Raw genomic sequence first — 22,500 nt, forward strand, 5'->3', positions numbered from 1 at the left:
ATATATGCATGTAAATATGTATTTATGTATGTATGTATGAATGTTTGTAAATGTACATGTGTGTATGGGTGTAAGTAATTATGTATGTAGGGAGGAATGGATATATATATATATATATATATATATATATATATATATATATTATATACATACATATATATATATATATATATATATATATATATATATATATATACATACATATATATGTTCACACATACACACCCACATGCTTATGACACAAACGTGTATATTGCTGCCAGTGAGAGACTTAGATCCAGGCTCTACTTAATTAGTTCAGCTAAGTGGAATATTCAAAATTGCTGAGAGTGCACAAGAAATCAACAGGTAGTTGGTGATACGGCTATGTGAGTGTGTGTGTGTGTGTCGCTCAGTTTTTAGTGCAACAGGCTCACAATCTTGAGGTAGTGAGTTCGATTCCTGGACCGGGTTGTTGCGTGTTGTGTTCTTGAGCAAGACACTTTATTTCACGTTGTTCCAGTTCACTCAGCTGTAGAAATGAGTTGTGACGTCACTGGTGCCAAACTGTATCGGCCCCTTTGCCTTTCCCTCGGACTATGTCGGTGGCTGGTATGCATGGGCGACTGCTGGTCTTCCATAAACAACCTTGCCCGGACTTGTACCTCGGAGGGTAACTTTCTAGGTGCAATCCCATGGTCAGCCATGGCCAAAGGAGTTCTTTACATTTTTGTATGTGTGTGCGTGTGTATGTGTATCATCATCATCATCATCATCATTTAATGTCCATTGTCCATGCTGTCATGGGTTGGACGGTTTGACCAGGGCTGGTAACCTGGAAGGCGGTACCAGACCCCAGTCTGATTTGGCATGGTTTTCTACAGCTGGATGCCCTTCCTAACGCCAACCCCTCTTTATGCAACATGCATGCAGTTCCAAGTAATATTCTTCACACTTAGCAGCATTCTATCTGACTTGACTTTCTGAGTTCAAATTCTGCTGAGGTCAACTTTGCTTTTCATCCTTTTAAGGTTGTTATATTAAGTACCAGCAAAGCACTGGTCTTCATGAAATCAGCTAGCCCCCCCTCCCCATCAATTTCAACTTTGTGCCTTTAGTAAAAAGCATTATTATTATTATTATTATTATTATTATTATTATTATTATTATTATTATTATTCATCGATTAACGTCCGCTTTCCATGCTAGCATGGGTTGGACGATTTGACTGAGGACTGGTGAAACCGGATGGCAACACCAGCCTCCAATCTGATTTGGCAGAGTTTTTACAGCTGGATGCCCTTCCTAACGCCAACCACTCAGAGAGTGTAGTGGGTGCTTTTACGTGTCACCCGCACGAAGCCAGTCGGGCGGTACTGGCAACGGCCTATTATTATTATTATTATTATTGAGATAAACTTTTTATTCGAGATGAACTTCAGAGGTACGGAATTGCTGTCAGCCAAGCATGTCCAAGATGTGTACAGGATGACAAGATGGTCCTGCATGCACTCATCCAATGCCCGAGCATTGCTGACCTCTGGGTTTTGCCGTGCTTAGGACGGATCCAGTTGCTTAGGACGGATCCGGTTGTCAACTGAATCCATCGTGAAGATCACTCCTCTGCTTTCTTTTAACCGGGAACGAAAGGCTGTGTTTATATGCCTGGTGACCATGTCGAAAGAGTTTGAATGGTAGACGAGATTGAAGGGGGTTGAAGACAAACCCTTTGCTCTTTGGCCAATCCCTGATCAACTTCTTCAAGTTTCACTTGAAAAGGAAACTAAGGGAAGAGAGGGAAGTTTTGCCGTCCGGCCATTTTGTTGAAAGGTGGATGTAAGTGGCAAGAATGGTGCAAGTGAACGGACCTGCCCTGAGCATACGAGGAAAGGAAAGAGAGCACGTGCCCCAAAAATCAGGCGACCCGTGGTTTTTTTTATGGGTTTTTTGTTTCCATGAGCAGCCCTCGAATGTCTCCTCCCTATTGAGGATCACAGTGTTGAATTCTTCTCCTTTTTTATATAATTTTTTTAGTCTTATTCACATGCAAAACCCTCACAACGCACACACACAAACATAATTCTTTGTTTTATCCTGTTCTGTCCATAACATTTTTTTTAATGTAATCCCTTGTAATTAATAAAGAAATCATTATCGTTCTTCTTCTTCTTTTTCTTCTTCTTCTTATTATTATCATTATTATATATAGGCATAGGAGTGGCTGTGGGGTAAGTAGCTTGCTTACGAACTACATGGTTCTGGGTTCAGTCCCACTGCGTGGCACCTTAGGCATGTGTTTTCTACTATAGCCTCGGGCTGACCAAAGCCTTGTGAGTGGATTTGGTAGAAGGAAACTGAAAGGAAGCCCTTCGAATATAAGCACTGTGTGGTAACTAGCTTGTTTGCCAAGCACATGGATCCGGGTTCAGTCCCACTGCGTGGCACCTTAGGCATGCGTCTTCTACTATAGCCTTGGGCTGACCAAAGCCTTGTGAGTGGATTTCGTAGAGAGAAACTGAAAGAAGCTCGTCGTGTTTATATATATATATGAATGTGTGTGTATATGTTTGTGTGTCTGTTTGTCTCCCAACATCGCTTGACAACCGATGTGTCTACGTCCCTGTAACTTAGCGGTTTGGCAAAAGTGACTGATAGAATAAGTACTAGGCTTACAAAGAATAAGTCCTGGGGTCAATTTGCTCGACTAAAGGCTATGTTCCAGCATGGCCACAGTCAAATGACTGAACCAAGTAAAAGAGTATTATCATTATTATTATTATCATTATTATTATTATTATTACTTGCACTGTAAAAGAGAATTACTGTAACAAAGGACAAACAACGTTTGTCAGATGATCCATTATGAATAAATAGGCTTAAACACTCTCCTATCAATAATCGATAGGAGATTGAATAGAAAGGGGCGTAACTGAAAGTTAATACCTGTAATGGTAAAACATTTACCTTGGAAACATTAACACTAAGACCACAGAAAATATCTGCATCATACAAATCGACCATCTTTGGCTAAAAACATTTGTTTGATTTTTCTGGACTTGAATATGTGATGCTGAAAGTGAGGTTGTGTCTTATATGACATGTTTCTATGCCATCGTATATATGCATGTATATATATATATATCAGCATCATCATCATCATCGTTTAACGTCCGCTTTCCATGCTAGCATGGGTTGGACGATTTGACTGAGGACTGGTGAAACCGGATGGCAACACCAGGCTCCAGTCTAATTTGGCAGAGTTTCTACAGCTGGATGCCCTTCCTAACGCCAACCACTCAGAGAGTGTAGTGGGTGCTTTTACGTGTCACCCTCACGAAAACGGCCATGCTCGAAATGGTGTCTTTTATGTGCCACCCGCACAAGCCAGTCCAGGGGCACTGGCAACAATCTCGCTCGAAAATCCTACGGGAGCCAGTCAGGCGGTACTGGCAACGGCCACACTCAAAATGGTGCATCTCATGTGCCACCCGCACAAGAACCAGTCCAGGGGCACTGGCAACGATCTTACTTGGCTTGCCGGGTCTTCTCACGCACAGCACATTTCCAAAGGTCTCGGTCATATATATATATATATATATATATATATATATATATATATATATATATACACACACACACAGAGACTTACATGCATGAATGTGCATACCACGCATACATAAATATATCTATGTAAACACACACACACACACACATCATCATCATCAGTTACATGACACCAGCATGAGCTATGACTACTGTTTCACTTGACTTGATGGGTCTGCTCAAGCACAGCATATCGCCAAAGGTCTCGGTCACCAGTCATTGTCTCTGTGAGGCTCAAAATTCGAAGATCATGCTTCACCACTTAATCCCATGTCTACCTGGGACTACCTCTACTACAAGTTCACTCCACAGTTAGAGACTGGCACTTCTTTATACCGTTGTCCTTGTCTGTATGCATGACATGACCATACCAGTGCAGTAATTTCTTTCGCACACCACATCTGCCCGGCTTTTCTCTCGAGGTGCTTGCACTCTGTCGAACATGCACACTGACATTGCACATTCAGCGAAGCATACTGGCTTCATTTCTTCCAAGCCTACTCATGTCCTCGGCTGTCACAGCCCATGTTTCACTGCCATGCAGCATAGTTGTTCACACACAGGCATCAAGCGATGTGCCTTTCACTCTGAGAGAGGGACCCTGAGAGGTGCCCTTTGTTGCCAGCAGAGGTAGGAGCTCTCTGAATTTTGTCCAACCTATTCTTATTCTCACAGCTATGCTCTCAGAGCATCCTCCTCCACTACTAACTTAGTCACCTAGATAATAGAAGCTATCTACTACCCCTAACTTGCACCCCTGGCAGTTGATGGAGTCTATTTTCTGTGCATTTTCAGTATTTATTGTACCTGTGCATCTTCCATATGCAAAAGTTAGTTTCCCTGTTAACCTTCTTTTGACATTGCTGCATTTTTGTGTGTTCAAAGCTTACATCAGGTGCATCTTATGGAGTTTCTACCTACACCTTTCCTACACATCGAGCAGGACCATCTACCTGAAGGGATTTGTGATATGTCACCCTTTCTTCTTAATTAGACTTTAGTGGAGAGAGAGAGAGAGATAGAGAGAAAAGATGATGATGATGATGGTACCAAGGGAGGGAAAATCCCATAAATAATGGATTTAGAACGTTTGAAACCATTTCGTGGTCTGCTGCTGTTAACTGTTTCATGTGACTATTTTTCTCTGCATTCCTTGGTGACAATTTTCTTGGTAATTTTTCAGATTAACACCCGCACGATCTTCACTAGGGTTTTAGGGTCTGGGTTAGGGTTTTAGAGTTAGGGTTAGGGTTGCGGTTAGGGTTAGTGTTTAGGGTTAGGGTTAGGGTTAGATTAAGGAAGATTTCTAATTTAACAGAGCCAAGATTAACTACCAAAGCATCACAGTCCCATGATGACTTAACTAGCCGAAACTTCGAAGTCACTATCGATAATATTTTTTATTATTTTAATATTTATTACTTTGTATTTTTATTATAGGTCTTTTTAGTTTATTTACTTATTAAATATTTCTATATGTGACTGTGGATTTTCGTGGATGAATTCAATAATTGTGGGTTTTTTTTTCTCTAAGCCTTGTGAGTGGATTTGGTAGACGGAAACTGAAAAGAAGCCCGTCGTATATATATATATATATATATATATATATATATATGTGTTTGTTCCCCCACCATCGCTTGACAATTAATTTTGATGTATTTACGTCCCTGTAAGCTAGCGGTTCGGCAAAAGGACCGGATAGAATAAGTACTAGGCTTTCAAAGAATAAGTCCTGGGGTCGATTTGCTCGACTATAAAGGCGGTGCTCCAGCATGGCCGCAGTCAAAAGACTGAAACAAGTAAAAGAAAAGATATATATATATATGTATGTGTGTATAAGCGCATGTATGTGTGTATGTATGCATGTATATTTGTGTGTATATATGTATGTATATTTGTATACATGCATGTATCTATATGTATGTTTGTGTGTTTGCAATTAAAAGTGCTCTTGAAAGCAGGTTATTATAAAAGTGTTTTGTTTTAGTTTCATATGAATTTGAGAACCATGTGTGTGTGTTTTGAGTGAAAGGTGAGAGTGAGAGGATGTATAAAGTTAAGGAAGTAGGAGGAAGGTGCGACGGGCGAAAGCAGAGGGCAGAGGAGATATGGATAGAAGGGGTATAATAGGGCGAGAGTAGGAGGTGGAATTGTGAGAATGTAATAAGGGTGGAAGATATGAAGGAGGGATATGAAGGGGAGGAGTGAGAGAGAGAGAGATACTGAGTGTGAGCTCTAATGAAAGCGTGTTAGAGAGAGTGTGAGTGAGAGTGGAAAGATACGTAACGGTGTGTGAGAGTGAAAGAGAAGTGGGAGGAGCGGGAAGAGAAGGGGTGGTAGTGGAAAGTTACTGGAAAATATTTGGCCGTCCAACAAAGTCAGAGAGAGATAGAGTAATACAGAGACAGAGGGGGAGAGAGAGAAGGAGAGGGAAAGATAGTTTTAGTGTAGAATAAAAAGTGTAATAGAAAGAGAGAGAGAGAGGGAGAAAGAGTGATATATAGATAATGAGAGAGTGAGTTTCTGATCACTGGTGACACATATGGAGTGATATAGAAAGGGAGAGAAAGGGCGAAAGAGGGGAAACAAATAACTAAAAAAAAGTTAAGAAAAATATATATAAGAGATGGAAAATTAAATGAAAGAGAGATATATAGAGAGTGAGAGAAAGAGATATATAGAGAGTGAGAGAAAGAGAGAGAGAGAGAGAGAGAGAGAGAGAGAGATAACAGTGCAGGGGTGTGGTGTGTGTGAATATGAGTAATAGTATGAGGTGTGTCTGTTTGGTAGTCGGGGTAGTAGTAATTTTAGGAGCCTTTCTATGTTTGTAATAGTAGTAATGGTGGTGGTAGTAGTAATATTCTATGTCACTATTGTAGTAGTAGTAGTAGTAAATGAGGTGGTAGTGGTGGTGGCAATAGAAATAGTTCTGTTTAACACTCGGTCAACCTTAATCGAGCAGAATTATGATCGAAATCATTCCATCCATGGCTAACCATCCGGTTTTTTAATATTTTTGTGGGTATGTAGGACTACAATAGTGTCAAATATATATATATTGTTTTAATTTTTATATAACACAGTGGGGGGGGGGGTATAATTCGTGGGTGTCATTTGACTGCTATTTCTAGCAGGTGGATCTGTCACGTAGACGCTTTGTACGGAGCGGCTGTAGTAGTAGTAGTAGCTGGAGGAAGGGTAATGAAATAGACAGAGGGAGGAAGAGAGAAAGTGTAATAGTTAAAAGGGGAAAGAGAAAGGTAGAGAGATGTAGAGAGAGAGATAGAAATGGAAGGGAGGTAGAGAAAAATTTAGAGAATGACGTAAAAAGGGAAATAGAAAAGAAGGAAAAGAACATAGAGGAGTGGTTCGCATATTATATTTTTGACACACACACACACATATATATATATATATATATATATATATAAACACACACACACACACATAGAGAGATAGATAGATAGAGAGAGAGAGATGGGGAGATATTATAGTGGGAGGAAGTGAGCATATAGTAAGAGCTTCATATTGAAGGTGAGGAAAATAAACGGGGAGGAAGAAGCAATGGATTAGACAGAGAGAGAGAGAAGGGGAGGAAGGTCATAGTGAGTGAGTGAGTGAGAAACTGAAAGATAATTTGCGAAAAGAGAGAGAAAGACAGCTAGGGAGAATGTGTAGTAGGAAGAGGAGGACAAGTGAGTGGACAGGATAGATAGATAGAATGAGAAAGAGAGGGAGTGAGTGTTATGTCACTACGTCATGCCTGCTGCCTACCTACTTACCTATCAAACCTTGTCTTTCCCTCTCTCTCTTTTTTAGTTCCTCCCACCGCTACTCTTCTTTTATTTAACTCTCTCTTTCTCTACCTCTTTGACTTCTTTTCCCTTAGCTTGTTCTTTCCATTTGCTTTTCGTTCTTTCTTTTTACTCTTCCACTTCTTATACTCCCTCCCTTTCTGATGTTTTACTATTACGTATAGTTAAATATACACACGCGCACACGTACATGAGGTGTATATTTTATACATACATATGTAGAATGAGAGAGAGAGAAAGAGACAGTGAGTGGGAGGCAGAAACATCTCTCTCTCTCTCTCTCGCTATATATATATATATATATATATATATATAAAAAGAGAGAGAGAGAGAGAGAGGTGGGAGGTAAATATTTTTATTTAGAGACAGAGAGAAAGAGAATACGTAGTGGGAGGTAAAAACTTATATATATATATATATATATATACAGCAAAAGAGAGAGTGAGATAAAGGGAGTGTAAGGTGGGAGGCAGAGAGAGAGAGAGACACACACACACACACACACACACACATATATATATATAAATAATAGAGAGAATGAGGGGTAGTTAGCCAGATAGATATATACAAAATCCAGTCGGAGTAGGAGTGAAATTAATTCGTCTCCTCTCCCATTCTTTTAATTGTCTCTTATTCTTATTAAGCAGCATTTCAGAAGAGCTTAGTGGTTAAAGCAAGCCTGTAGGTTGTGTGTAGCCTTGCTCCCAAGCCTAGTAATGTTGTGTGCCTCCAAGGCTATAGTTATAGACGAAAACTTTGGTCCACAAGTAAAAGAAGAAGCAATGCCTTCCTTACAGCGTAGTGACACGTAGGTATTATTTGGTATTTTATCTCCCTGCCACCCTGTCTTTTACTCTTTAATATATATTATACACGCCAATCTACTATGAATTATAATTATATATATAAAAATATTTATATAAAGGGCATTATTACAGAAAAATAACAACGCCACAGACGTATTTGTATATATACCCAATTTCTGTGGTTTATATTTGGTTTAGAAACTGCATATATACATATATGTATAAATAAATATATAGTTTTAGGGAAAAGAACCAAGGTTCATGAACTCAATTTAATTTTAATTATTTTATAAATTGATTTTAATTGAGTTTTTACCTGTAATTTTGGATTTTGTCCCTTATATATATATATATATATATATAATTTGGTTTATAATTAAACTTGCCCTTCTAATGATTTATAGTAGTGATTAATATATTTTTAATTTAAAGCTTATTTTTCCGTTTGTCGTTACCAATTTTTGCGTTTCTGATATGAAACGATCTGAAACTCCAGGTAACGACTAATGGTGTGTATATTCAACGTATCTAGAGAGTATATATACATATATATGTATATATATATATATATATAGTCCTATATTTTTATTCTCGTTTGTAAATTCAAACGTATATTCATTTACTGTCGTTTTCAAGCTCCCGATCATCTCTTATCGAGTGGTACTCATCGAAAGCGTTCTAGCCATGACCATTCCGTCAGCCTTCATAATCCAAAATGTCCTTCCTTTTTCTTTTTCGCCTTTTTAAGATTCTACTTTATGATTTGCGAGATACTTGACTGCTTTTTCTAGCAGCAATCGCGGCCCCAAGCTCTTTTTTTCCCCTATTAAAAGACCTGGTCACATCGTTCATTCTCTTCTATGGCTTTTCTTTTTATTTTCTCTAATATTTTAATTACTAAACCATTCCTTTTTTTCGACTTAGCTAGCTTCACCCATATGACCTCCTTTGCAGTCAGTCATTCCTTGAACCAAACCCACACACACACCACTATATCTTGTGATATCTCTGTTTTCAGAGGCAGCCTTTTGCGCTTACTCGAAATGCACGTATGATTATATATATATATATATATATATATATATATATATATATATATCTCGCACGTGTATATGTGTGTGCGCATGACTTTATAATTAATAAACTGTTCTTCAACAATTATATAAGATGTATGTGTGGATATATATATATATATATATCCATATATGATGTCGATGTGTATGGGTGTATATGTGTATATATATATAACATACTCATGATGCGATATTTGTATATATGACATCATAAATGGGTGTGTATTATCTACGCACATTTGAGCATGATATTTTATAATTAAATAGCTCTTAAAAAATATATATACCTATCTACGATGCCATCTTATATATATATATATATATATATACCGTTATGTGTATAATCATGGGTGTTTGTGTATATGTATCTAGCTTGATTCATCTTTTAATAAACTGCTATCCAAAAATTATTGCTCTGTAGGCATAGTTATATATATATATATATATATATATATATATATATATATCACATCACACCGATACACCTGTACGTTTGTGTATATGCCTATATTAATTAGCTGATAATTAATAACCTATTCTCCCAAAATGTGTTTTATACTATATAAAATGCTATCCAGATATTATATGTTCATAATTGACTTTTTGTAATAGAAGCAATGAAACACTCTCTCCATCTACCCCACCTTATCAATAAGTGATCTAATTGGAATTCGAAAGATTTATATCTACGACGAAATACATCCAGCTCCACGCCGTCATATACTCTGTGCTCCCTCTGCCTGCTAGAAATAGCAATTAAAACCTCCACAAATTATAAATCATCTTAAAGGACACGTGGATTTAATGCAAGACCTAAAGGTGTTTGTAGGGGGGGGACAAAAAACGGGATGGTCAACTTTGGAATGCTTTTATCATACCTAGGTGTACTCTGTTGAGGTTATCGTCCTCTCACTAAACCTCAACCACCCTCCAATTACTCAAGCATTCAAATCTCAATACATCTTTTAATTTGTAAAATGTGTATAGAATATAATAAATGTAATTTTGATTGTAGCGTTGGGTATTTTTCATTCATTGCCCTGATGATTATTGATTTTAGTACCTGGAAGAGATAAGTTAAATGTTTTTGTTTGATGGAGGGGAAATGAAATTAGCCTAAATCATGAGAACTGTTTAAAAAAAAAAATCTATGTAGATTTTGCTGGTTACAACTTTCGAATCGGAAAAGTTTTTGAAGTTTATCAAAATGATTAACGAAATCAAAATTCAACCCACTAACTTTTTAAGATATTCTAGTTGTTTAAAATAAACTTAGCGAAATTAAAAAGGCATGTGTGTGTGTGTATATATATATATATATAATGTGTGTCTATAGTGTACATATATATATATAAAATGTGTGCGTATATAGTGTACGTATGTGTAATATATATAAAATCTGTGTATATAGTGTACGTATATATAATATAAAATGCGTGTATATATATGTATAGTGTACATATATAATATACTGATATATAATATATAGTGTGTATGTATATATAGTGTACATATACATACATACTTACACGTCATGAATATTAGATTTTTCTTTTTAATGGATGTTTTGTAGATGATAGAAAATAGTGAAATAGACAATTAGTGCGTCGTAGATGTATATTTCATAGATATATATATACGCCCCTTTTATATGCACGCATTGTCATAGCAATCAAGGTGCTCTAATGAGTGTCCACTGGATGTGTGTGTGTATGTGTATATATATATATATATATATATATATGATGACGTTGGTTTATACTGGATCGTTTTTTGATATTATGAAAAGAACGCCCGCTGCTCCATTAGACCTACGCTGGGAAAAGACAATTAGAGTAATTATCCTGAATTAAAAATATTAACAATAATTAGCCATGAGTATGTGAGTTAGTGATCATAACTGCCTATTGTAGATGACTGAAGTTGCGGAAGAAAAAGACTGACTAAACAAAAAAAAATTAGGTTGACTATCAAATATTGTTTTGTTTTTCGGGTCAGTTGTGATTGGAGTCGCTCCCGGCGTGCCCAGCCACTCTTGTATATACTTTGTACTACTTTGTTTCGAAGCAGATTTAGCTGCGTAGCTAATCTCTCTCTCTCTCTCTATATATATATCTACCTCTCATTTTTTCCACCCCCTCTTTTGCTCTCTTTCTCTCTGTATATTCCCGCCACCCCCTTATCTCTCTCTCTCTTCCTCATGCTCTTTCTGCCTCTCCTCCTCTCCCCTCCCTCGTCTTTAATTGTTCTTAGATAAGACGGAAAACACACACACACACACAAAATGAACTGATGAGGATTATACTAAAAAAAATTTAGCTAATTTCGTGCTAGAACTGGCATTTTAACTTCCTACTTCGGAGAAGAGATTAACGATTAGGAACCGAATAAATTCTTCCCTAGGTAATTTGCGTATATCATACACACGTGTATATATGTATGCGCGGTATATACTACCATTATTTATATATGTGCCAAAATATGAAAATAGATATATGCTTGGTTGTGCATACACGCGAATCGGATTTAGTGTCAGTTTTAATTATATAGCCCTAGGTTTAGCCTTGATCTGAGCCAAAATTGACCGAAGGAGATCCAGTTTTATTTATTTATTTATTTTATTGTTCTTAATACACACCTACATGCTACGTGTGTCCAACATGTTGTTTGCTCCATTTATTTAAAGCCATTAAGAGTATTGATTTTTCTTAAAAAAATTCTATATAGCTGCTATGTTTAGTAAAGTCGAACGGCCACGTAATAGGCTCAGAAGTTACACGTGATGTGCTGCGTTGAAAGCTTGTCACACGCACTCGCACGCACACACACACACACACACACACACGAGACTTATTTGTTGACCGATTTTCACTATAAAAAGGGTCTTTTTTTTAATCTTTCGATTTGCTCTCAGCATTTTTAGAAAAATTATTTTAAATTTACTATTTTTTTCTTGTGTGTTGATGGGACGGCTATCATCCGTCAAGATGAAACAATCATATATATATATATATATATATATATATATATTTTTCTCACCACCCCTTTCTACAATTAGAAGAGTAAATTAAGAAAATTGATGGATTTAAATTTTTCAAAGCTAGTTAATATGTATTTCATTACCCATTATTTTATATATATATATATATATAGATATTTATAAAAAAAATTTTGTTTCGTGGTTAGATGATTCAGCATCTATTTCTAGCATATAGGAGTCCACTTTTGCTGGTCATTCCTCTTATTTTTGTGTATATATATATATATACATACATACACACACATGATGCGGTGGTGCTCCAGTATGACCGTAGCCATTGTTCTGGAATACATGAAAGAAATTATGTGTAGTGGATGCTTTTTATTATCATTGTTAAAGTTTTTTTTCTTTCTTGCATGTGCAGGATATTCTTGTAATTAATCCGCTGCTTAATGTTATCAGCTGGTTATTTATTATCTGACTGAAATGCTTCGTCATATGCATTAAGCTGTATATATTAGCATTCGTAAGCCGACATTGTTTGCAAACGAAAAGATCGTTATTATCCCGTAACTTTAAATGGCTCAATAAATATCGATTGATTTTAAAAAGGAAATGAAAGTACCAGATTGGGATCGATATAATCGATTAAGAAGCCCTTTGAAGCCGGTACTCCAACATGGCCGTTATTCCATTGTGATCGCCCCCCCCCCAAGCTTATTTGTAATAGTTTAGTGTATCATTTTACACACATATGCACTTGAGATGTGTATCTTCTCAATTATTAAGCATTAGTTCATGTGAGCTCTTTTCCGTTTATTAAAAAGTGCCTTCTTCCAATTGTAGTTGTCTGTATTTTGTAGCTTGTAACATTAAACAACCGCGTAATTAGCCCAAGTTATTGTTAGACTAATTAACGCTTGATGTCTAATCATCTTCTGTGTATATGATTTCATATATATATATATATATATAATATAGTAATTATATAAGTGATAATTTAGTTAGGAATGGGCGCTGACTGCATACATGTATGTAATGAATAAAATGGCTGCTTTCATGATTTCCAGTTGTGTTAAAATGGAAATAAAACGCTGATTAAAGGCAGTGACTATGAAAACAAAATATTAATGGGCATTTTCAGGATCTCTCGTGTCGGGGGTTGATGGGATTAAAAAAAGGGGGCGGACAAATTGGCGTGTTTTAATAGAAATTTCTATTTTAACTTTGGGAACTTGGTAAACACTATGGCGGAGTAGGAATTAAACATTAAATTGATGCATGATAGTTTTTGTTTTTGGTTTGTTTTGTTCGTTAGTTGGGTTTTTCTTTTGGTTTATTTTTACCCTCTTCATTAATAGGGGGTGGGGGAAATGTATTATTTGCTGCGGTGCTGATATTTGTCATTTTTAAAAACCGCTGACATTATTTTCTGGCAGAACAAAACAAGGGAGATAATCATTGAAGCGTTCAATATTTCCCCAGTCGTGGTTCGAACTCTGCTGTTGTTGCTTCTGGTGCCAAAGGCGTCAGGAAATACCGTTTTTATGGGCAACATCCATTCCAATTGTTCTACACCCGATTGTTTACAACTTTATCTATTTCGAGCATCCACTGATGCAAATTATAAAGTTGTTTTGTTCATAGTACTCTTATATTAATCCTCTTAATGTTATCAGCTGATAATCTGAAATGCTTCGTCATATATTGTCACTTAACGTCCACTTTTCCATACCTGCATGAGTCAGATGGAATTTTGTTGAGGGATATTAGCACAAACTTTAGAACTCTTTCAGATGTTGCGCTGGGCAAATATTTTCGAAGGGCATATTTTAGTGATCAACCAGCCGACCCCATTCCTCGCTCAACCAAAGTCTATCTTGGACTATCTTGTTGAAGTGTCCTTTTCCCCAAAACAGCATAGTTGGTGTAATTTGAGCGCTGGTTTGGCTTCTCTTTTTAGCAGATCGGACGACCACGTTAATGTTTCCTTGTTAGATTCCATACCAGAACAATGGCGCTATTTTTCCACTTGTTTTTCTTTGTATGCAGTGGCATTCCTTCTGCAAATCATTTTATGCAGAATTTTAGCGTATTTGAAAAATAAACATTCGAAGTCTGAAGTGGCTTCAATGATTACATAATTCGGTGATCTTTCGGTACAATACTACCGTAAGATCGCCCATAATTCTTTTCCCTATCCAGGTTAAAAGTTCTTTTTTTTTTTTGCTTTTCTTAAAATGTTAAAAGCTCTTATCAAGGTTATTTTCTTTAACGCATTTATCGATTTTGTTCTAATAAACAAAAAATGTAATTAGTCAAAAGTTTGGGCGTCTTCAGATTTGATACTCCGGTAGCTTGGTCGCCATTTTTGTGACTGGAAATTAGGAGCAAATAATATGTAAAGAAACGTCGTTATGAACGTTGGTGTTCTATTTAATTTAGATTTATATATGTCGAATGTTTTCTATACTAATATTCTGTTTGTTTTCAAACAAAAACGATAGAAAAGTGCACATTTCTCTGTTTTTGAAGTTGTTTTGCAGTTACATCCCTTGCTCACAAATGGCGTCTTTCTCTCTCACTCTGTTCTCCATACTTAGTTTAAAATACTTTTCTCTGCTGCTGCTTTCAAGTTGTACTGTTTTTGTTGTTTTTTTTTGCTCTGAAATATTATTTCTCTCCCTCTTCCTCCCTTCAATGCTACAATTGTTAAAAGGCCTCGTCTTGTCATTTAACCCAATTAGTGGAGTTTGAATTTTTAGCTAATAGTTTTGGGGAAGGATGCAGAATAGACAGGGAATCTAATTTAGCCATTTTATTCTAGAAACGATTCACTTCCAAATGAATATGCTGAGCTTATTAATAGATGCATTTACTAATATTAAGATTAAATCATTCGTAGGGCATTCTTTCGTCTTTAGCAGTAATTAATTGAAGAAAATATATCGTTTAGTTTACATTCGGTTAATGATCACACATTGAAGATGTTGGTATTATTATTTGGCAATGTCAAAGCGGAACACGCCTCTTGCGTTTTATTTTCTTTCGATTCTTGTTTTCAACAACAAATTACTATTTGGCATCACACAAACATACAGGACAGGTTTTGCAATTTTCAATTCCTAATGCATTGATTCTCTTTTCTTTACAAAATACGGAGATCGCAATTTTGAAAAAAAAAAAAAAAAAAAAGCCGATTGTTTAGGATAATTCTCCACTTTCGTTTTAAACTATTGGTATTCTCTCATAAAATCGTAAGAAAACCTATCTTTGGTTTATAATCATTTCGAACCTAATTAGGATCTGTATATCCCTTTGGAGTCTGAGATTTTGTCAAAATGTGTGCCATGAATTATATTTCAACAATACATAAAATTTTAACCATTTTGTGATGTAATTTCTAGTGTTTAATTGTAAAAATATGAGGTTTTTACAGCGTTTAATGGCTATGAAGTCCAAGCTCAGTAAAAGAGGTACGGAAGGGTTTCCTAAGAGGGGTAAAAAAAAATGTCTGCGAAACACTGGCGTAAATGAAACGATTTATTTGAAGCTCTTTTTTTTTTTTTTTGTAATTTTTACTTTCTTGGTTCTGTTGTAATAATGAAAACGGCCTGTATTCGACTGTATTGTTCAGATTTTTAAAGGACAAAACTAAATATTAAAGTAAACAATTCATAGACTTGATCATTTGACTTCAAGATTTTGAAAAAAAAAAAGAATGCGTTTACAGTGGACCCTTTCTACATTTTGTTCGGGTAGTCTGCTAAAGTGACATGGCAAGAGTCTCAGGGTGGTGCCTCCATTTGCTAGAAATAAGTGCCAAATCTCCATCAGTTCACATCGTAGGTCTAAAAACTATATATGTACTACCTTCGGTAAATGTAATCTTTGAGATATGAAACGGCGAGATGGTCACGAATGGAGTTCTTTTTAATATAACTTTGCTTCATTCAGATTGGCTAAAGCTAAACATTCCCTCACACAGGTTGCTTTGATCACGGAGCCAATTGTGGTTGCTTGTCCGGCTATAGTTATCATTAAGCTGGTGTTAAACGAACATAAATTGTGACTAAACTTATGAGAACAAGACATTTGTGCTACAGAGCCAGAGGTCGTTTTAGCCGGGTTGGTATCGAAAGGGTTAAGTCACTCAATAACTTATTGGTGATATTAATGCTGACGGGACTTTGGATCCACTCCATCTGGGCCCAGAGTGAAGACCTTCATAGGAGCGGTAGGGTCTCAATGCGATATATAAAGTTGAAAAACTTGTCTTAACCGAGTCTTGTTCTAACTCCTGTTAAAATTTTGGTGGTAGGATTTATTTCCCTTGTTTTCATCTCCCACTGGGGAACTTTTATACTTTAATTGCAGGGATAATCTTAGTTAATTAGAGTCCTTCAGTTCACTTTATGTGACTCTTATACACTTTTTCTTCCCCCACCTGACTGCAGTAATAATTGAAATATTTTAATTTCAAATTAATATAAGATAACTGTTTTTGTAGAATAATTTAATTTTTTAAACTTTATTTTTGTATTTAGTTTGCTAGATTCATTATGTGTTGAAGCATATTTTATTGTCTGGGGAGAGTCGTTCTCTTTTAGTGCCTTATTGCTTAACACACACACACGGGTTCGATTTCTACGTCTTGCAACCTCTTCAATAGTCGTTCGTTTTTTAACATTTTAATTAAAAATCCATTTATGGTTGGTCGATCGACAGTGCCCTCTTCCTTCTCTCCTTTTTTCTTTTTTTATTCTTCGGGTGTCATAAAATGGTAAACGAGAATAGTCATTCATGATCGTCAAAAAAGTCACGTTTTTTTTAAAATTAAAATGAAAACGAATAAATGCCGAAAAACCACAACACTCTTACAATAAGCATCAAATTTATTCAATAATTAATACAATTACACTGTGCGGGGGCGGTGGTTGCATTTTATCTTTATTACTGCTAATAAGATTATTGACAAAATCGCTTCTGGAGTTTTTCAAGTGACTCTTTTCGTGCGACTTGTCTCCCCGTGACTTTTCTTCGCTCTACACTCGTGACTCCCCCCCCCTCCTGTCTCCCCTATTCCCGCAATTTTCTTCCTCTTCCCCCCCCCCAACTCTGAATTTTCTTCCTCTCCTCTTTCTACCTTAGATAAAAAAAATTTACCATTCATCTCTGATACAGATGGATGAGGTACCTAGAGAAAATTTTTTAAAAATTAATTAATACCCTTATACTAAGTTCGAACGAAACTTCTTAAGGTTCTCTATAAACGCATCCACACCTTCAGTTTTATTCCTTCCATAATTAAAAAGAAAAACCCGTTATCTATAGATATGGGATGGTCAGTAGTTGGAACACTACAGAGGCTCTGACCCGAGGCTTTGGCTTTCAGATTATTTTGTCAAATGTAATGCTTTATTTATTCACACCGTTTTGAATTAATCCTGCGTTTTCTCATAGCTTTGAGATTCGATGATGTAATTATCTTTAGAATGATAGGCTAGGTGTGAGAGACCAGTTCTGGCCACTTTAAACATAAAACAGAATATTTGGACCACGCATGGCCAGTTTAAACGCTAAAGGGTTTGGCCAGTTCTCAATCAGGGTCAATACGGCCCTTGGAAGTTCATATAAGAATTTAAGATTTCGGCACAAATCCTAATATTTAATTAGAAAAATTTAATGATTTAAAAAAAAAAAAAAATCAAATGGCTCAGAGGGCTTATCTGAGTAAAATACAGGGTGTCCACACAAAGTCTGGGTACATTGGGGGATTAACACATACTTTAAGAAATTATTATTTCTTATATTTAATTGTTTATGTAATGATTTTATTTACTCCACGTACCCAGACTTTGTGGACACCCGGTCCAGAACTGCTGGTTTAAACACTGGACACTGGAGATAGTCTAAATGGCAGCTGTTTCTATAGCTGCTGTATGTGTTATTGATACGGTTAAAACTAGAACAGCTGCTGCCACTACTACTAAAAATATATAGTTCTACAGTTGTGCCATTCCATTACCGAGCCTAATGTAGTCTTTGCATGGTTACGTGGCTTGCTAGAAATAGCAGCCAAATGACACTGTTTGAAAAACGTGATTTACACATTGGCTAAAAGTACTCTGGGACTTAATGGGTTAAGTTATTCTTGAGCATCCTGGTGACGGAGTGCAAAATTGTTTTTAGAAGCTGTTTCTTGTCCATACTGTGTGTGTGTGTGTGTGTGTGTGTGTGTGTGTGTCTGGATTTTCTTCCATCTGGTGAAGAGCCACGATCTAAACATCAGTTTCACCATGCAATTAGACCAGTGGTTTCCAACCTGGGGTCCGTAAAGGTCGTACTGGAGAGGGGGAGTCCGTGAATTAAATTAAAAATTTTATGTGTATACATAAGGATAAGCATGTTAAAAGGGGTTCCTTGCGAAAACTCATTTAAATAAAGGGGCTGAGAACCACTGCATTAGACTTATTCGTTGTATACAGTTGTTTGATATTTTTTTGTTGTTGAATTTGTTCATCATTCATTTATATGTAATATCCTATCCTTTATTTTTTTTTTTGAGTCATTTAATGTCCGGAAAATTGACTTTAAATGATAATCTGAAGAGTAAATGAGGGTTAAATCAGATTCTAGGGTCTTGTCTTACCCTTTGAAAATATAATAAGGTGCCCAGTGCAGAGGCACCTTTTTTTTTTTTTTTTCTTTTTAATTAAAAAATTTTCTTTTTTTGATATATTCTAATGTTTTCTTTCTTTTGGTCTCTTTCCAGGTGGGAGACGGAGAGATATTGTATATCTCTCGGTACTGGGCCTCGGTGGTGTTCCTGACGCCCCCCACGCCGAGATGTCTGAACTGACAGAGGGCAACGGTGTGGGGATCAGGAAAGAGCCCCCTGTCAATGCCAAAAGCCCATATTTTGGGCACTTAGGGGCTTTGGCACAGGCACAGGTTGCCTCGAACTTGTGCTTTAAAGTTGAAGTTGTTGAAGGGCTGCAGGTTACCTGGGAAACTATGCTCGTTGATGGCAAGTTGTTTGTGGAGATACCCACCGGTATTTTACCAGAAGGTTCTAAAGAAGGGTAAGTTTTAATGTTTCTTTTCTGTTCCTTAGCTGCAGATGTGTTTAGTGTGGTTTTGAGTTCAATCTCCCTTTGTCTCCTTGGGCAAGGGCAAACATTTTTTACTATAGTACAGGGCCCACCCTATCCTTTGCGAGTGAAAATTGTAACTGAAAACTGGCCCAGATATTCTTTGTTCAGATCCAGCCTCTCACACCTACTCCACAATTATTTTCGAGATAACTAGCAGTTTATGGTACCATAGATGCATGGGAGGTGTATTATTGATATTAGAGGGGTGTTGCTGAATTATTACCTGGATGGTCTGGTAAAATAGTTACTCCACCAAGGCAATGGAACCAGGTATACCAGGAAATCAGTAGTGCACCTGTACTGTGTTTGGTGAGAGCCACACCCACCACTCGGTAATTTTTTTTCCAACTTAACATGGATGTCTTGTTAAAACACCAAACACTGCGTATTATACTATGTCCCTGGGTTGACCAAAGCTCTGTGTGTGTGTGTGCCCTTGTATTGACATCTCGTGTTTAACAATCATCACCGTATTGAAGTGGTGTCGTTCGTTTTTTTTTTTAGTCTTACATGAAAAGCATGTCTGGCCATGGGGAGATATTAACCTTGTTTGAAAATGGATAAGGGTTGGTGATAGGAAGAGCATCAGGCTGTAGAAAATCAGCTTCATTGAGTTCTGTCTGACCCATGCAAGAATGCAAAGATTACCTTTAAATGATGGTGATATATGGCAGACACTCTATATAGAATCACTGTTGTGTGTTGCAAAGAGACTATAGACCGGGGAAATCATAAAAAACGAGAGCAGGTGATGCAAGACACATGGAGAGACATTAAGGAATGGTTTTATGAAACAAAAGGGAACTGAATAGGACTTCCTGGAAAACTTCTCTCTTTTACAAAAAATAAAGAACTGCCAGTGAAGGTGAATTTAGTTGTTGTTTAGGGAATATGTCTTGTCTTCAGCTCCATCTGTTGACAGAAACTGGATCAGTTGCTTTCAAGTGTTTTTTTTTACTTAGGAGGCTCTCTAAATAAAATTACACAAAAACGATTGTCCTGCCCATGGTTCATGAGGTCGTGGGTGTTTGTTTTTGAGCAAAACACTTTCTTTCACATTGACCCTGTCTACCCAGCTGTAGATGAGTAGCCTTGCAATGGACGGGCACACAAGGGGGAAATGGGGACTTGGAGAAAATCACCAGGTCAGAGTGTCTTGCGAGGGAGAAAACTGCCAAGTCCAGAGGGTCTTGCGAGGGAGAAAACTGCCAAGTCCAGAGGGTCTTGCGAATGACATTGAAAAGCATCCACCACACTCTGTAAAGTGGTTGGCATGTTAGGAAGGGCATCCAGCCATAGAAACCATACCAAAACAGACAACTGGAGTCTGGTCAGCTCCTGCCAAACTGTCCAACCTATGCCAGAATGGAAAATGGATGTCAAATGATGATGATTATTAGAACGATGAATAGTACATCCCATACTGTGAATTCCGACGAGTTGGGATTGGTTGTGCAAATTATGTTGAGGGATGATGAAATAATTGCTTCCTTTTTTGATATCCACCCACCTGTGACCATCCCTGGCTCTATGATTCAAGATTCCTACTTAATGTGATCTGAATTAAAGCCTTCCACCAAAAGTCCACGAGTTCAATAGAAATAAGTTGCTTCATGAAATTCTTCATTGTTATTTTCAAAATTGATTGAAATAACATTCTGAACTGAAATATGGTAATGAAAGGATGGACTTGTTAGCTTTCTGTCGAATTTAACACTTATTCCCATTATGTTGTGGCTTTGAGGTTTCGATGATGTGATAGTTTATTTTTACAGTGACATTGTAGGATAGGTGTGAGAGGACAGATCTGGCTGGTTGAACATAAAACAAGTAAAATATCTTGGCCTCCCACCCACATTGCCATACATGTTTTTCATAGAAACCAGGAAACCTTGTTTCTTTGAGAGTGATGATCACGTGATATTGACAAGGGCACGCTTACACGTGTGTGTACACAGGCACACACACTGAGCTTCTTTCAGTTTCCATCTTGCCAAATTCACTTGCAAGGCTTTGATCAGCCTGGGGTGGAACAAGGGCAGCGCATTACAACAGGAATATGGTAAGAAGACAATGAAGAGGTTGGTGAAATGGCTAAGTTAAAGGCTGAAAAAAAAATTCCTCTCCGTATTTAGTTCCGCTTCTTTGTCATGAGGTCAACTTTACCTTTTTGACATAATCAACCATTTCCTTCTCACTTAATTTCTGATATTAGCACTTATGGAAGCAATTCAGAGGAATGGAATGAAAGAATTATTGCGGGGAATACCTTGTGGTATTTATTGCTTAACGCTTTGTTCCAAGTTCAAATCCTGCCAAGGTCCACTTTACCTTTCACCCTTTTAGGTCAATACAATAAACTGTGACGTTGCTCTAATAATCAACTGTTCCATCTTCCCCCTCCTTGTGCCTATCTTTGTAACAATAATTATTCAGGTCAGTGGAGAGAATTGTTGTAGAATCAATGACTCATTGAACGAAGAACCTTGACCTGTTTCATTTATCTTTTTATGTTGTGTGTTAAAAATTCTGCAGTGGTGGACTTCGATTCCTTTTCTGCAAAGATTTTTTTTCTTTTCGTTTTTTTTTTTTATCAGTCGATAAAATAAGTATTTAGGTTGCGTTAATCAGTTGACATGCTGCCCTACAATTCTCTGATAACCGATTTAGATCTCAACGTCATAGTTGTTATGAGCCCAAGGACTCAGAAGATAAGCTCAACCCAGTGTCCATAGCGTTTAATCAATTAGCGTTCGGATTACCCTATTTTACGTAATGCTTATTTACACACAGTTTTCAATTAATCCTGCATTATTTCATAGCTTTGAGATTTCAATGATGCGATTGTATATTTTTAGAATGACATTGTAGGGTAGGTGTGAGAGGTCAGATCTGGTCAGCTTGGATATAAAACTAAAAGGGTTTAGTTGACTGAGATCACAACACTCCCCTGTATTAATACTCTGAACAGAATGCTGGTCAGTTGCTGGCTCAACTCCCCAGTTATGGTTTTGCAACCCTAATCATAAGATAATGGTTTCAATTCCTGAATTGGCTGGTATGATGTGTTCTTGGACACATTTAATT

The 22,500-nt window shown here is 36.9% G+C and overlaps 1 protein-coding gene across 2 annotated transcripts in view; it reads left to right on the forward strand.

The window, feature by feature from the left end:
* Nucleotides 1–22,500, forward strand: part of LOC106874571 (ornithine decarboxylase antizyme 2-like) — a 43,551-nt gene that overhangs the window by 14,984 nt on the left and 6,067 nt on the right. Inside the window, exons 1-2 of one of the 2 annotated variants that reach the window (XM_014922348.3) lie at nt 8,030–8,205; nt 19,032–19,341. In XM_014922348.3, the coding sequence (XP_014777834.2) occupies nt 19,106–19,341 (236 nt within the window). In that variant the 5' untranslated portion in view covers nt 8,030–8,205; nt 19,032–19,105. Of the gene's footprint in view, nt 1–8,029; nt 8,206–19,031; nt 19,342–22,500 lie in introns of those variants that run through there. The other variant, XM_089340358.1, reaches the window with a different exon arrangement.

This window comes from Octopus bimaculoides, chromosome 23, assembly GCF_046866305.1.
Source record: "Octopus bimaculoides isolate indiv1 chromosome 23, ASM4686630v1, whole genome shotgun sequence".
Lineage (NCBI taxonomy): Eukaryota > Metazoa > Mollusca > Cephalopoda > Octopoda > Octopodidae > Octopus > Octopus bimaculoides.